General features: G+C 38.7%; 1 protein-coding gene across 4 annotated transcripts in view; it reads right to left on the reverse strand.

Moving 5' to 3' along the window:
- Positions 1 to 1378: 1378 nt before the first annotated feature.
- Oatp74D (Organic anion transporting polypeptide 74D) overlaps positions 1379 to 15372 on the reverse strand; it is a 52572-nt gene continuing 38578 nt past the window's right edge. For all 4 annotated transcript variants that reach the window (XM_088256461.1, XM_088256477.1, XM_088256453.1 and 1 more), the window contains 8 exons: positions 12267 to 12407; positions 8786 to 8929; positions 7260 to 7424; positions 6232 to 6357; positions 5087 to 5271; positions 4129 to 4250; positions 2421 to 2761; positions 1379 to 1920 (listed from right to left, as the gene is read on the reverse strand). In XM_088256461.1, coding sequence (XP_088112587.1) covers positions 1733 to 1920; positions 2421 to 2761; positions 4129 to 4250; positions 5087 to 5271; positions 6232 to 6357; positions 7260 to 7424; positions 8786 to 8929; positions 12267 to 12407 — 1412 coding nt within the window. In that variant the 3' untranslated portion in view covers positions 1379 to 1732. The remainder of the gene's footprint in view (positions 1921 to 2420; positions 2762 to 4128; positions 4251 to 5086; positions 5272 to 6231; positions 6358 to 7259; positions 7425 to 8785; positions 8930 to 12266; positions 12408 to 15372) is intronic.

Genomic DNA, 15372 nt, shown 5'->3' on the forward strand with positions numbered 1-15372 from the left:
GATAATTTGATGTTCTTGTTTGTTTTTGTAATTATAATCTGTGGCAACTTAATTCAATTTCAAATTCAATTTTGTGATGTAAAATGGCTCGCAATCCAAATTTGATGAACTCAAAAGAATTAATTTATACTATTTTTTTTTTATATTTGATGCAATGACGTCAGTAAGATTTCCCAAGTCAAACATCCATGCAGAGGGCCGCTATTTAAAGAATGTGATAAAATATTACGTATGATGAAATTATTTGATCATGTGTTTATTACAAAATTTCATCACAATGTGATTCCTGTGATAAACCCCCTTGTGACTAGTCAGTCTACTAAACATGTGTTTGTTTACCACTAAGGCATTACTAATTTACACTTTTCTTTAAAATTGTCAGTAATCAAAGCTCTCAATACCATGTCAAAAAAGAATTCATTCCGACTTCAGGGCAAGTTGCGGGAAAAAACTGAGAGTTTCCCAAGAATCGGATAGTTACAGGAACTATTGAGGGTAAACAAGCAATGGGATATTTATCTTTAAGATGGACTAACCAAATGGAGTTAAAAGGGTTATCATTTGCACCCAGAAATGGACACAAATTGTACACCGAGTGCGCGATGTCCCAGAAGCTCAACATTGAGTGATGTAATGAAGAAAATAATTTAAAATAATTTTAGTTAACTATGCTTTTGGTTTCTTTGCGTGAGTAAATATGTTTTGGAATTTTTTTCCAGGATAGTCCTATTTCATCCGCAAAAAAAAAATAGCTCTAAGCTCTAGCTGAGACAAAGATCTGAGCACGTTCTTTGTCACATGAATATTATAAAACTGTTATCTTTGCTTGACTCTTGTATCTTTCTACAAAATCTTGACTATAATTGCAACCGTCAAACTCATTCGAGGTTTCAAGAAACATCTAGCTTTTGTTGGTTAGTAAAATGGAATAAATGTCTGTACGGACTGCCAATGAGTGACACATTTAATGCAGGTTGAAGACCGATCCAGATTACAGTTGTAAAATGACAAAGGTTATAAGTCGAAGACCACCTATATATACTTGACAACTCCATTGATCCATATCTCTCAAACAAACTATAAAGAATATGCATTTTTTTCTATTTACGGTCGTAACTGAGATTCAAAAAAATTGTCATTAAGATAGTTAAAAGTATATTTATCAACGACAGTCCTAACGACCTAGGGTAGTGCGATGTAATATAAAACATCGGCAATAATAAACAGCATGCGGCAGCATCGTAACTTGTAAGTTGTTTTATGGAAGAATTTGAACAGTTAAGCGTCAAAGCCAACGATATATTACAACAAACATACTGTCACAGAGACTGCGATCATAAGCAAGTAGTAAACGAAGAATCCCTCGGAGATCGGTATCCAACCGTCAAACAAAACGAATAGTTCAATAAATACAAAATTCAACAATATTAAATAAACTTACCTGTAAATTAAACGACTAGCTTATAACACGCTCTATGTCGCATGTGTGTATATGTGTATATTAAATCCGAGAGATAGGCATTATCGTATTCTCTATATAATAATCCGACTCATTCAGATCTACCATGTGTGACCATCTTATTTCCAAACGCACACTGGAGAATAAATCACAATATATTTGGAGAGGAGGCGCGGAATCGTCTCTCATCTCGCGCTCTCTCCGATAACTTTCCAAGATCTAACAAAAAGGCACATAATGAGAAGCCGACAGCGACGGACATCACTCGGCGTGTCACAGGGGCGTGTCCACGGGCAGCTGCGTGATGGGGGGCGCGCTGGTGGCTAGGGGGGCGAGGGGCCCGAGGGAGGGCAGCTCACCCCCTTCCGCGCGCCCCTCGGGGTTGATGTCGATCTTGCTGGCCTTGTAGCACACCACCAGGTCCACCAAGAAGGCCAGACCCATGATGCCACCCGTGGTTCCTGAAACATCGCATAATACAATTTTAGGAATCAGACGACAAACTATTTAATCTGTTTCGGATTCCGACTAAAGTGACTTCCCGAGCAGTTGTTGGCTGGACTAGTCGACAGTTTAAAAACCAGAAAAGGGAAAGATGATTGCGGCCAACATACAGTGCAAGAGATACAGGTGCATAGACGAGGCTGGCAAACTATAACTGATAATAATAATAATAATTATGGTTAATTTTTATAGCGCCATTTTCGTAAAATACTACCTCAAAGACGCTTACACAGACTAGAATTATGATACAATAATGATAGCTTTATCCATACATTTATATATACATTTTAATTTTTTAAATGTTGTCAATCAGCTGAGTCTGGGAAGGAGGAAAATAGAGCCGCCATATTATTAAACTTTCTTCTTGGTCTTCGTGAGCTGGAGCATGGGCAAGATGTTGGGCAGAACGCCTACTTGAGTTGGTTACAATCGAGACTGAGTTAAAGGCCAAACTCACCCAGGAAGAAGTGTCGGAAGACATCCGAGTCGTAGAGCTTGCACGCCCCGCGGGTGCCGCACACCGAGTCCCAGAGCAGGCAGGCCGAGTCCACCACCACCCCGAAGATGATCGGGCATGGCACGTTGCCGAACAGGCCGATGGCGAACTGGATGATGCCCATGGCCATGGCCTTGTCCTTGGGGTCGGTGCAGCGCATGATAAGCAGGATGGAGCCCACCTCGCCCGTGGCGTGGATGAACATGATGAAGGAGAAGACGCAGATGAACAGCACGAAGCTGCTGCAGTCGCCGGGACAGTAGCCGCCCCGCGCGCCGCCGCCCCTCTCACCGGGAGATCCCCTGCAAACAGACACACCGCGTACTTACTATCTATTCCGCATCTGAAACACCACACTCGGTAACACTGAGTAAGTGTATAAATATACAGGGTCATTCATTTTTCGGTTTCGAAAGTAAAGCTAAATAAAACACACACAGATACATTTAAAAAAAAAAATTTTCATTATAAAGTTTGGACTTTGCCATTTAGTGTGAAAAACAATATCATTCAAATAGCACCTTGAAAAGATTCGATGCATGCGATTCTTTTGAGGTCATTTTTAACCACTTTTTTGCACATTTCGGGGGGTTTCTCGGCCATAACTTGAGTAATGTTGGTTTTAATTGCATCTAGAGCTCGGAGATTATTTGCATTCTCTCTACTGCATTACACTTACCTTACAAACCCGGTGTAGAGATGTGAAATGAATTTTCGTGCACAGTAATGGTTTGCATTAGTCTTTTCATACGGATGAACAACATAAAACATTGTACGCAAAATAGAGATGGATGACCATCAGGTAGCTTGATGATTATTATGTCATATATCTGAAAAGATAATGCGGTGTAAAATCAAATGTGTCCACCGTCGTCATGATCGGTCCCCGGTATCTTATCAAAAATATTATACTATTCGACCAAACCTGCGATCTTATGCACAATAGCTTAACAAGTTAACCAATTCACTACATAGAGTACACCCCCAATTTTCTAGGATGGATAGTGAAAAAAACCTATAATCGATTTTCCAGTTAATCCGAAAACATTAACAAAAAATGTAAACAAAGACAAATTCAAAATTGCGCTATATGCACTTATGTATACGTATTACTTGCTTAGTAAGATGCACATGTTGACAGCATAACAAGACTAGACATAACAAGGTTAGACAACTAACCTAAAAATGGTTATTTTGCACTAGAAAATGTTTTTTTTTATATAATAAAACAAGGTATTATTTCAATGAGAGGAGGGTAAGATCCGATCATTTAGAAGATCTGCATCAGTGAATCTGTACTCTAATACGGATATTCCGGCAGATAACTCAAACCGATAAAACTGGAAAAATTTTACCACAAATATTATGACGACTAAGAAATAAAAAAAAAGGTTATCGAGGTACTTAGAAATATTTTAAGCCATAAACATGGCATGAAAGTGAGATACTGTTATTCTTTCCCTGCAGACAACAGATGTATTTGGCCCCTCAACACGTGTTTCGACATTATACGTACTATTGTGAAAATTTACCGTTTTTATAAAATATTTTCTCAATGACTCAATTGTCCCGGATAATCCGCTCCCCGGTTGAGCCAACGGAGAGTGTACTATATGCATATTATTCCCACCTCTATGCACCAAACGGTAAAGGTGGTATTAGCACTCACCAGTCTGCGGAATGGCCACCTGTAGCGTTGACACACTGGCAGTTGAAGTACTCGAACTTCTCATTCACGATGCTGACATTGTGGCAGCCCGCGTGGCACGCTGAGAAATAGGATATACCGTCCTGCAATCAGAATATTAACATTAACTCCGTTTATATACAAACTGCTGCACACATTATTACATTATACCTTGCACACATTCTACAAAAGTGTATAATGTGTGCAAGGAAAGTGATTTACTGATGAATGTTGGCAAGTCCAAAAATTATGGTTTTTGAAAGAGATGAATCTGGGTGTGAAATGTTAGTACATGGGAAAATTATGAAACAGGTAGAAAATTTCCTATATTTGAGTTCCTATAAATATAAGTATATTTTCTAGGGATGAAAAAACTGATAAAGATACAGAAAAGAGAATGAATGCTGGGAACAGAGTGAATGGTGCACTGAAATCAGTTATAGCAAATAAAAACCTTTCAGCGAAAGCTTAACTGGCAGTACACAATAAAGTCTTGGTTCCAACCCCATTTTATGGAAGTGAAGCATGAATTTTAAAGCCTGCATTCAGTCTACTTTCATCCTTGTTTTGCCGACTTCATGCTTCACTTCCATACATTAGGGTTGGAACAAGAACTCGGTCATAATCCGCCAGATTAGTTTTGGCTGATAGGTTTTTATTTGCTATATCTGATTTTGGTACGCCATTTACTCTGTTCCAAGAATAACCTCTCCTTTTTATAACTTTAGCAATCTTCCAACCCTAGAGAACAAATATACAAAATTTCCCAAATATACGTAATCATCTATCTATCTGTTCTAAGTTCTCCCCAATTACTAATATTTTACACCCAGATACATTCACCTCTTCCAAAAACCATGACTTTGGATTTGTCAATATTCATTACTTTTCTCTGACACCAGTGCAGAAATACAAATGCCCATTTTAATAGTCTGCATACCTGTCCACAAACCACCCCAAACTTGGTTCTGTCGCAGTTACAGGAGTCTCCGCAGGCGGGGGGCGCCATGTGCAGGGCGGCGGTGGAGGCCAGCGTGGAGGGCGCGCCCGCAGCCGCCGGGGGCCCCAGGGACAGCCCCACCAGGTCGTCCATCGGACACCCCACAAACATCAGCAGAAGCATGCCTGCAACACACCTGCATTTATATTCTCCGTCTCTCTCAATGCCCTGTGTTCAGTATTAACACATTTTGTATATGTGTTTTTAACGCCTGCTGCGACGGGTTTTGATAATTGTGTACATATAGTTTAGACCTTAACAAAGAGATTGGTACATAATATTCATATAAAAATGTTAAATAATTCCTTATTTTCTAACTTTGAAATGAGGCCGGCGCAGAAGATAAAAATACCCTTTGCATACAAGCATCAATCGACCGAACGGGTAGAAATACCTTTCCTGTCCTAAGTGTGTTAATCTGACGGACAATATTTTGAGTATGTCTAAAGTTCTGTCCAAATTTTTTTTATTGACATCTCTACGTAGGTTAAATAGAATATGGAATACGTCCATATTCTTTTTAATCTATGTCGAGATATCAATATGAAATTTTAAAATAACTCCTATGTGGACACTGGATAATTGACCCTACAGGACACTTCACAAATTTCTCAACTGACAACCCTACCATTAGCCATATTTACAAATCTATCAAACAAGAACTGGCATATGAAAGGAATCCAAGATCATTGCAAATATACATATTTCAAAAATTAACACAAAGCTCTTTTGGTCAAAAGTACTTTGATTACTATGCAATAAGGTTGTACAACCTGTTTCCATTATCTATAAAGTCCTTAAAAATAGAAACTTAATATAAAAGTGCTTTTCATAAGTGGATAATGGAGTGGGCAGATCTGAAATATTATAGATTGCATAATTCGGCCATGTCGTATTTGATTGTATAACTTTGTAAATAAATTTTTAAAAATATAGCCTCAGCACAGTAAAACTAGCGAAGGCGCAACATTGTAATTTTTTATTTGTAATCATGTATATGTTAAATAAATAATCAAATACAATATGGATATCCAATAATGGGCAGAATGGTAAACGTTCCACACGTAATTAAGAATGTAAGTTACCGGCGGAGTAAACTAGGGCGGTGAAGGCGATCCATCCGGCCACAAAACGTGCTGTGGGGACTAGCTTCAGGATCACGGCTCCGCTGAGGAGGATGCCGACCCCCATCACCAGAATGCCTCCAATACCTGTAATCCAACACCAACAGCCATGAAAAAACATAATTTATGATTCTACCGATCCTCGTATTTTTGTAACAGCTACTTCGCCTGCAGCATTATCAAAATTTCTTAGAAATGAGGTATAAACATTTAAGTATAACAAAATTTATAGCAGTCAATAAAATTGGATTCTTCCATCATAAATCTTGATTTTTCTGATGTGTTAATTTTTTAATTTGTGATATACACTAAGCTCTCCATTTACGCGGTAAATAAGTTCCACACGATACTGTGAATACAAAAAATCAATCGCCACGGATCTTCTTCAAAAGGCATCTAGAGGAAGACCAAAGAATTTATGGTTACTTTGTGTAACACCTACTACTCTGAACAACTAGAAACTACTGAAATGCGAATGCTTAGATTGTCAGCTGAACTGTCCCTTAGAGACAAAATGAAGAGTTCATAAATTCGTGGAAGCCTAGGTGTAACAGACATCAATAGTAAGATAGAGAAAATACAAATGAGAGATGGTATGGGCACATAGGACGCAGAAAACTTGATCATATTGTGAACCAGGCAATCGCCATGGATCTTATTCGAAAGGCATCTAGAGGAAGACCAAAGAATTAATGGATTCTGCAGAAAGAAAAAATGATTCGAAAACATGGCTTAGGTGACGTTGCCCATGACAGAAGGACCTACAACCTGAGGACGAGGAGATCTGACCCCAACAGTCTACAAAGACGATAAGTTGGAATGGAGCCAGGAAGAATACACCCACTTGAAAATCTATAAATAAATAGTTGATATTGGAATATCAATTAGTTATGTCGCACCACTATCGCTACAATAGTAAGTTTGAATTTGCCACATTTGAAATGAGTCTGTGTCTGGTCTGGAGCAGAATAAGGTGGTGGAAGACATACCGGAGATCAGGTTAGCGTCGTGCGTGGGCAGGCGGAACTGCGACTCCAGGTACTTGGGCAGGAAGGTGTAGAGGCCAGCCACGGGCAGCAGATGCAGCACGCAGCTGGCCGTGCGGAACATCAGGATGTCGTTGCTCAGCTGCCGCTTCAGGGTCTTCGGGAAATCTGCAAACACACCAGGGCTTGCTGATCATTTTGATTTGACACTATTTATAAATATGTAGCAAAACACAGTACGAATGTTTTACAGCCATGTTTTAACACATGCCATGGCAATTCTCAGAATTCCGGTCTAAAATGCCAATTCTTTAAAAATATTATTTTACTTCTTGATTTTGAATAAATTTTATTTAATTATATTTTCTGTTCATTTATTAATAAATTTTGTGTTCACGTAAGCCAGCATTGATTTTTTGTTCTCTTTTCAGAAGCCATCTATCCATATTAGCATTGATATACTACAAATTTTATTGTAGTTGCACGAATATGACAAGTCAACACAGTAGGAGATAACTCCTAATCGGCCTCCTAGCAAAGAACGCAACCTACGAGTTATCTCGTAGTTGGCAGTCAACGTGTTAGGCAACAATGAATTACAATCTGAGTATCTTGTTCAAAGAAAGTTTCAATTTCTGAGTACAGTCAAATCATATACCTACCTGTGATAATCACATAGCAAGATATCATAGTTAAGCAACAAACTAGTAAAAGTATAAAAACACTCTAGTGCACAACTATGTACCCGCTTCACCCACAAGGGTTGATGGTCCCAAGAGTGAATAATAAATATGGAAATAGAACACTTCAATATATTGTTCCGAGCATTTTTAATTTGTTTCCGGCGGAGGTAAGAGAGCTAACAGAAATATAGAGCAAAGGCGAAATAAAAGGACAAAAGTTAATATTGTAAAAAATTGTATGAAAACTAATATTTTTACTTTTTTCTCTTTTACTGACTTTGTGAGGAATGAAGAGATAAGGCATAGGACGCAGCAAATCTTGGCTGCAACTGTCGTCAAGAAAAGGCGATTCAGTTGGCTTGGCCATGTACTCCACGAGCATCCTGAGAGCCTTAATCAAGCTTGCCTCTTTTACGAGGCATCAGGTTCGCGCCGCCCAGGATGACCACTGGTGACAATTCGTCGGCAGTTCTCATCAGAACTTCGGGACGCGGATCTGACTTGGGAGAATGCAAGGGAGCTGCCAGCCGACAGAAAAGCCTGGAGACAGTTTGTGAACTCCATATGCTCCACCTAGGGAGCGAGATCACTTTAAAGTAATTCTCCTTGTCTCGGGCAGCTCTAAACGTCCCCTCGACGGTCCTGATCCCTGTCCAATGTCATATGTTCCGGAGCCACGAGATCTGCATTCTGCCTTCTGCCCATACCTCAACAACCCTCTATATGGTGCAATAGCTCATACTTCTCTCCTCCAAACACATGGCCCAGATAAAACACCTTCCGGACTTTGATATGTACATATAATTTTTAACATTGAAATGAATTTAGAGTTTTGTGGGTACTCACCCTTGAGCTGCGGGCCCTCGGGGGGCACGACGGGGCGCGGAGGGGGCGGAGGGGCCGCCGAGCCGCGGGGGGAGGGCAGCTGGCGGGGGAAGCAGAACATGCACAGTCCCATCAGTAGGAGCAGAGACGACACCAACACCAGACCTGGAAATTATTAAACCAACATCAAAACTCTTTCTTATTTCTCCTTAAATATCTTCTTTTGACCCCTATCTGCACCCAAATGGTGCTAAGGGCACCGCATCAGATTGACACAGTATTAATTAACTAGATCATGAATTGTATGAAGGCAAGGTGATCGGTAGTGCGCTACAAATCTGAGAGGAGTGGAATATTTTTAACAGGATAGAGATGACAAATAAATATAAGTGATTTTTTCACTTTTATATTTATTCAATATTACCTCGGACTGGTACCGGAAGCAGAGAGCTGATCACCTTTCCTTCATGTGGTAGCAATCAAGATAACACTGCGTTTATATGATGCAGTGCCCTATGCACCATTGGGGTGCGGATAAGGGTTTGAATGAAACGAAGAGATGACATCAGTGAAGAATCTCATGAGAAGGGCATTACTGCTCCATGGGAAAGGAAAAGGAAAATAGCAGCAATGTCTAGGGCACTCGGAGTTGCATACGCATATTCGTACTAGTTTGGATACTTATTTGTACGGGTCGATTGAGGTTAAATTGTTAAGATCTATAAAACACCAGCTGTTGTGTTGAAGTTAGGAGAATCAATCATGGCCAAAATGGTGAACACTTAAAGCACCCAATGACAGGTCGTAAGGCTTTAGAACTCCATATTCCCTTCTCGGATAATCTTTGTCTCCGTTGAGATATCTATTATGAAGAAAAGAAAAACGATAAAAAATAAGGAGTTAATATTCCAAAAGGAGAAAAATAAATTCAGCAAAAATGCACAAAAGGCATTTTTCAGAATTCTCAATAATTGGTCAGATGTGATTACTAATGATTATTCATTATATCGCCGTGCCCTACGTAAAGTGCTCTAACTACATTTTTGTCAATTTTGAGATATTTGGTGTATGTTATCAACTGGCCGTTATCTATAAATATAAACAAACAAAAAAATATATAAAATAAATTACATAGTGCATAGTTTTCAGGCGTATAAGACGCTATCTACATCGAATTTTCGAAATGAACTGAACTCCTAAAACGCTAACTACTTAATTTTGACAAAGCATAAAGTTTAAAAATGATTTAATAAATTATTTTATCGTGTTTTTGAATGAATAATACTAGGTTAGAACTTCAGATAAAACCGTTAATTAATAAAAAAGAATACGTTGAAAATAATCTTCTAAGCTCTCTCCTGTAAAGTAACAGATTTGCAGATAGAGTACTTTACGTAGGGGCCGTCGATATGTACAGATTTTTATAAATGTATAAAAGCATAATATTTATTTATAAAAATAATCTTAACTGTTTTTTTAATGTTATATTTTAAAAATATAACGTTTATCAGCGGCCCGCGGGTTGAGCGACACTGGCTAGACCGTGACCGTGACCGTGACCGCGACATTGAAATGGAAAATTATCACCCAGTCTGTATATTTTTTGCGCAGCTGACGCGCGGCGTGACGCGCCGAGATTCGGCGAGGCGCGGCGAGACGCGAAGAGACGCGGCGAGACGCGGAGACACGCGACCGGACTCGGCGCAACGCAGCGCCGAGCGACGAGAAGCGTCCTCCTCGCGCCGCGGCACGCGCGTAGTGATGGGATATTCAAGTGTTTTGCGATCGCATCATTCGATCATGTGTTTTGATTGCATGTTATAAACAATTTTCTCTCATATAGTCTTATAAACAAAAATAAGTATTTTAAAATGTGCCCTCGGCACGGGAAAACTCAGTGAGGGCACTATTGTAAAATTAAATTATGTGTATGATGAAATATAAATTACTTATAAATGTTTTATAAGATTTTTTTTTAATCATACATTTTTTACTAATAGTACTATCATTACGCTGTTTCCCTGCAGTCTTGGGCAGAGAGGATGGAACGCCGCACTCGTCTGTCCTGGCATACACTCCTAGCTTCCTTCACATCCATACATCCACTCATACATGCCCTCCGATTACGTAGACTTTTACCACAACTTTTTGGCCATCCTTTTTTTGATCTCCCGTTCACATTTGCCAAATATACTTTCCAAGTCCTTCTCTCGCTCTACACTCGCTCCACATATATACCACCTTAAAGTACATTTTTTCAAATGTTTTCAATTATCTCTAGATCAGCTTCATATTCCTTCCTAATTTCTTCATTTTTAATCACACAACGCTTTTCCACACATTCATTTGAGAGTTCACTCTGCTTCCTTTGCCAATTGCATGTTTCGTTCCATACATCATAACTCTCGATTATTTAAAAAAAAAAGGTTTTTTACATCCCAAATGCCAGTTACGTACATTAGAAAGGCCAGCTTTGTACATTCTGGTTTAATTCTTCTTTTGCCAATTCCATGTTTCGCTTCCATACATCAGTGTCTGTACTAGCACTCCGTTGTGAACCGCCAGTTTAGCTTATATTTTTATTTGTAATCACTCGTTTCATTCGGATCGAATCCAAAAACCGAATTAAATAAGGTGAATGCAACAATCGAAATTTCGATATTTGATTAATCCCATCTCTAGCAAGAATTCTGCAAAGTGCATGGGGAGGGGCAGTGGGAGGGGAAGGTCCCCGTCCCGATGTCCTACGCGGCCACTATCTGGAGGTAGGTAGGTAGGTACCTGACGTACCTACTCAACATGCAGCCCGCGCCGGACTCCTCCCGTTCCATGGCGTTCCGTCCGTAAGGGGCCCATACACGCACCCACCGCACGTCCGCGCGTTCTCCGAATTAGTCGGCTGACGCAAATAGCGTCACGATATGATGCACGCAATGCAAGCGGCAAAATTTAAAAAAAAAATTATGATCCGTGTTTACAATTTTTTGTTCACAATATTTTGTTTGTCCAAATTTCTTCACAAATCCGGGTTTGTTGAGTTGTTTATATCGACATCTCAACATGGTTGAAGAAGAGTATGGAAGTCTGGGCATTTACAGGGCTTGCGACTTGTCATAGACGGGTTTAAGTTACTAATCTACCCATGATTGGCAACCACACTACTCAAATTTTGTGAAAGAAAAAAAATAAGTTTGATAAAAAAAAATAATCTTGTTTTCAGGGGGGTCGAATGACCTAAAAAAAGACGGCCGACAACATAGCCGCTGCGTGGGGTAGAAACTGGCTGCAAATAGCAACAGACCGAAAAAATGGAAAGATACAGAAGAAGCCTATATCCAGCAGTGGGGGACAGAAGGCTAAAGGAGAAGACGAAGATGATGATTTTGTATATTTGGGAAGTTTTGTACATTTGTTTTCTAGTAATGAATACGGAAGAGGTCTATATCCAGAAGTGAAAGACACAAAAATAAAGAAGAAGGTTTTGCCGAAGGGCAGTACTCACCGAGCCACCAGGCGCCTACCCAGCCGGGGTCCGCGGGCTGCAGGCCCGGGGGCGTGCTGAGGTCCACGTACACGCGCGTGCAGAACGAGCCCAGGATGAAGCCGCCGGCCGGACCCACGATGCGCACTCCGATCGTGATGGCTGCAAACAAATCAAACACTCTATTACGCTGTCGAGTCTCCTGGGAAGGCAGTATTTCCATCAGTTGCAGTGTCATATAAGTTAGTGTGACCATCAATACAGTGCTGGCTCGCTAATCCGAATGCAAATCGTGCGCGGGTCGTTCGGATTACTGAGTGTTTAGAAAAGAAAGATTAAAGCAGTTGAGGCGCTGTTCAGAGCTGCCCAAGACAGGAACACAGGAACACGGGAAGGAAGGGGGGACCTGACATGACACATGAAGAAGACGATTTATCAATAGAACCTACCAGGGGAATATGCAGACTATAATTGTATCCACTGGTATGTTGGATGGACACGCGGGCATTTATAGATACAATTATAGGATTCTGATGCAAGCAAGTGATGTTGAATATTTTAAAAGTTTTTTTTCGCTAGCCATGATTTTGGTACCGTGTAGGCACATATAATAGATTCGCCTTTGGTTATATGGGGGCACTTACCCCAGACATTGCGACATCGCATGTAATCGGATGCTCAAAACTGCTGACAGTGGAAATCGTGTAGCTAGAAACATTGACCTGCCTACTGACTCTACAAAAAAGTAAAATGCGCCTCAGTAACGCTTGCGCAGCACAGCACGTGTGCGCTTGACTTCTTAACCGATGAGTTCCTTACTCTACCATTATTCATCGATATTCGATTACGGATCCTTTTCACAAGCTGCAGTTTTTTTACAGAAAAACCTATGATAATCCTAGCAAAGACGCAGAAGATGCACTGTACATTCACTAAGGGTGATTCCGCTAAGACCAGCCCGCACGTTTATCTGCACCGTGTGCGAGCGCCTTAAGAGCTACTCTTGGATAGTACAATTTTCTCAATGGAGTCATTATCATAAACTCAACGTGTGTGTATAGTATAGACAATGTTCGTGTGTTTAGCAAACAACTCAATGATGACAAATGAGGCACGGGGGACGAAATTCATCAATTCGTTCATCTTGGTATTATTTCATACAACTCTTGGGCGAGCAACTGCGCAGAGCGTAGCGGCTGCGGGCAGTAGAGATATTGTTGCGATGGATAAATGATGCACTATCATTACTCATTCTGATAGTTTCCTTTCATACATATGTATAACATCTACCATACACAATATGAAGTGGGCTGTTTTCACTAAACGAATATCGGATTAAATATACTCGACACTCAAAAGATGTTTTTGTGTGGTGTTTTGCCTAGAATTTTCACTCGCGAATTAAATGAAATTATAGTAACTAAGGCAGGATAATCAATAGCCCGCAACTTAATTTTCTTTAAACCCTGGTAACATTTAAGGTAATTGAATTTTTTGCTTAAGGCGGGAAATTCGATAGCCCACAACTTAAGTTTATTTGAACTTAGGTAACATTTGACGTAATTGATTTTTTTATTACCCTTTTTGTATTGAAAAAATACGTTTTTCTTCGAAATAAATACATGGTTTTATACGTTTAAGCTTATATGTTTAAGGTCCCAAAAGAAGAAACTATTTTCCAAAAAATTTCAATTTTCCAACTATTTAAGTGTGAAAATGACCTAAATCTAAATAAAAGCTTATCTTTGAGATATAAACATGACTATGCAATACCAAAATGTAATACCAAACAATTCCAACAGAACTTCAAATATTTGGGAACTAAGTACTTCAACAACCTTACTACAGACATAAAAAATTTGAAGACTTGAAAATGCTAAAAAATAAATTAAATGAATTTTATAAATGTTAATCTTAGAAAGAAAAAAATTATAATTTCAATAAAAATTCATTGTAAATTGTAAAACAAGTGTAAGTCCCTCTCCAAGCACAAGGGCTAAGACTCTTTTTTGGAGAGAACTCGTCCTTAATTTTAAGATTGTTTAGAAAATTATTTAAAATTGTAAAAACATTGTAACCATATTAAATAAATAAAAAAATAAAAAAAGGATAGAGTAACTGAAAGTTAAGAAGAAGAAGAAAAATTACAAAATTAATTTTTCGATGCAAATTTAAAAAAAAAGGAAAATATCAATAAACATTTAAAAAAAATCGTTTGCAAAAACTTCAAATTGCTTGAACGTATGAAGCTCATACGTTCAAGCAATTTTGGGGAATCAATGCATGCGTTGAGCAATTTATTTATTATATATTATATATTATACATTATTTATTATATATTATAAATAGATTAGAATTACTTCTCAAAACAATCACCGTACGCCCCTTTTATATGTGTGATAACCTACAAGGCGGTTTGTTTATTTTAATTTATTATGAAATGATTTTTTTTAAATACCAATGTTTTTGTAAACAAGACTATAAATAACTTATCTTTTTTTTGTTTTTGTTTTTTAAATAGCTTGACAAATGGAACAAGTCGTGAGAATTATCACCTACAATTCTCAATGTTAATTCAATGTTAAAATGATATTTCGATAAATTCAACCAATTATTTTGATTCGTTTAAAAAAACATTATTTCATAAATTATCATGACCGGCGAAAACACTTACGATAACAAATAAAAATGATTTATTTTTTAATTCCATCATAAATAATTGTTTTTTAAGTGATATTGATATCTATCGCGATAATAATCTTATTGCGATTTTAAATTTAAAACATGGAAACGTAAATATTCATTTGATCAAAATCTTAAATCCCCTAAAGCAGCGGTCGTCACACTTTTCTGGTCAAGGGCCACATGGGACAATGTGAGGTATCACTGCGGGCCGCACACTTATGAATTGGGTATTATGTACGATAGCCGACTGTTACATGCTAGGTTCCAGCTCGAAGCTCCTATACATACTCCTAGCCAACCCCTACCCCTATCTAGCCATTTACACGGCTAATGACCTGTCATTGGCTGGTTTAAGTGGCCACTTGATGCTATTCCCTGAAATAAATTTAAAATATTCTTTGTCTCTATCGAGATTTTAATTACTCAAAATATTGTAAAAATA

Source organism: Brachycentrus maculatus, unplaced genomic scaffold (genome assembly GCF_059751285.1).
Source record: "Brachycentrus maculatus isolate JH-2025_06_01 unplaced genomic scaffold, ASM5975128v1 h1tg000005l, whole genome shotgun sequence".
Taxonomy (NCBI): Eukaryota; Metazoa; Arthropoda; class Insecta; order Trichoptera; family Brachycentridae; genus Brachycentrus; species Brachycentrus maculatus.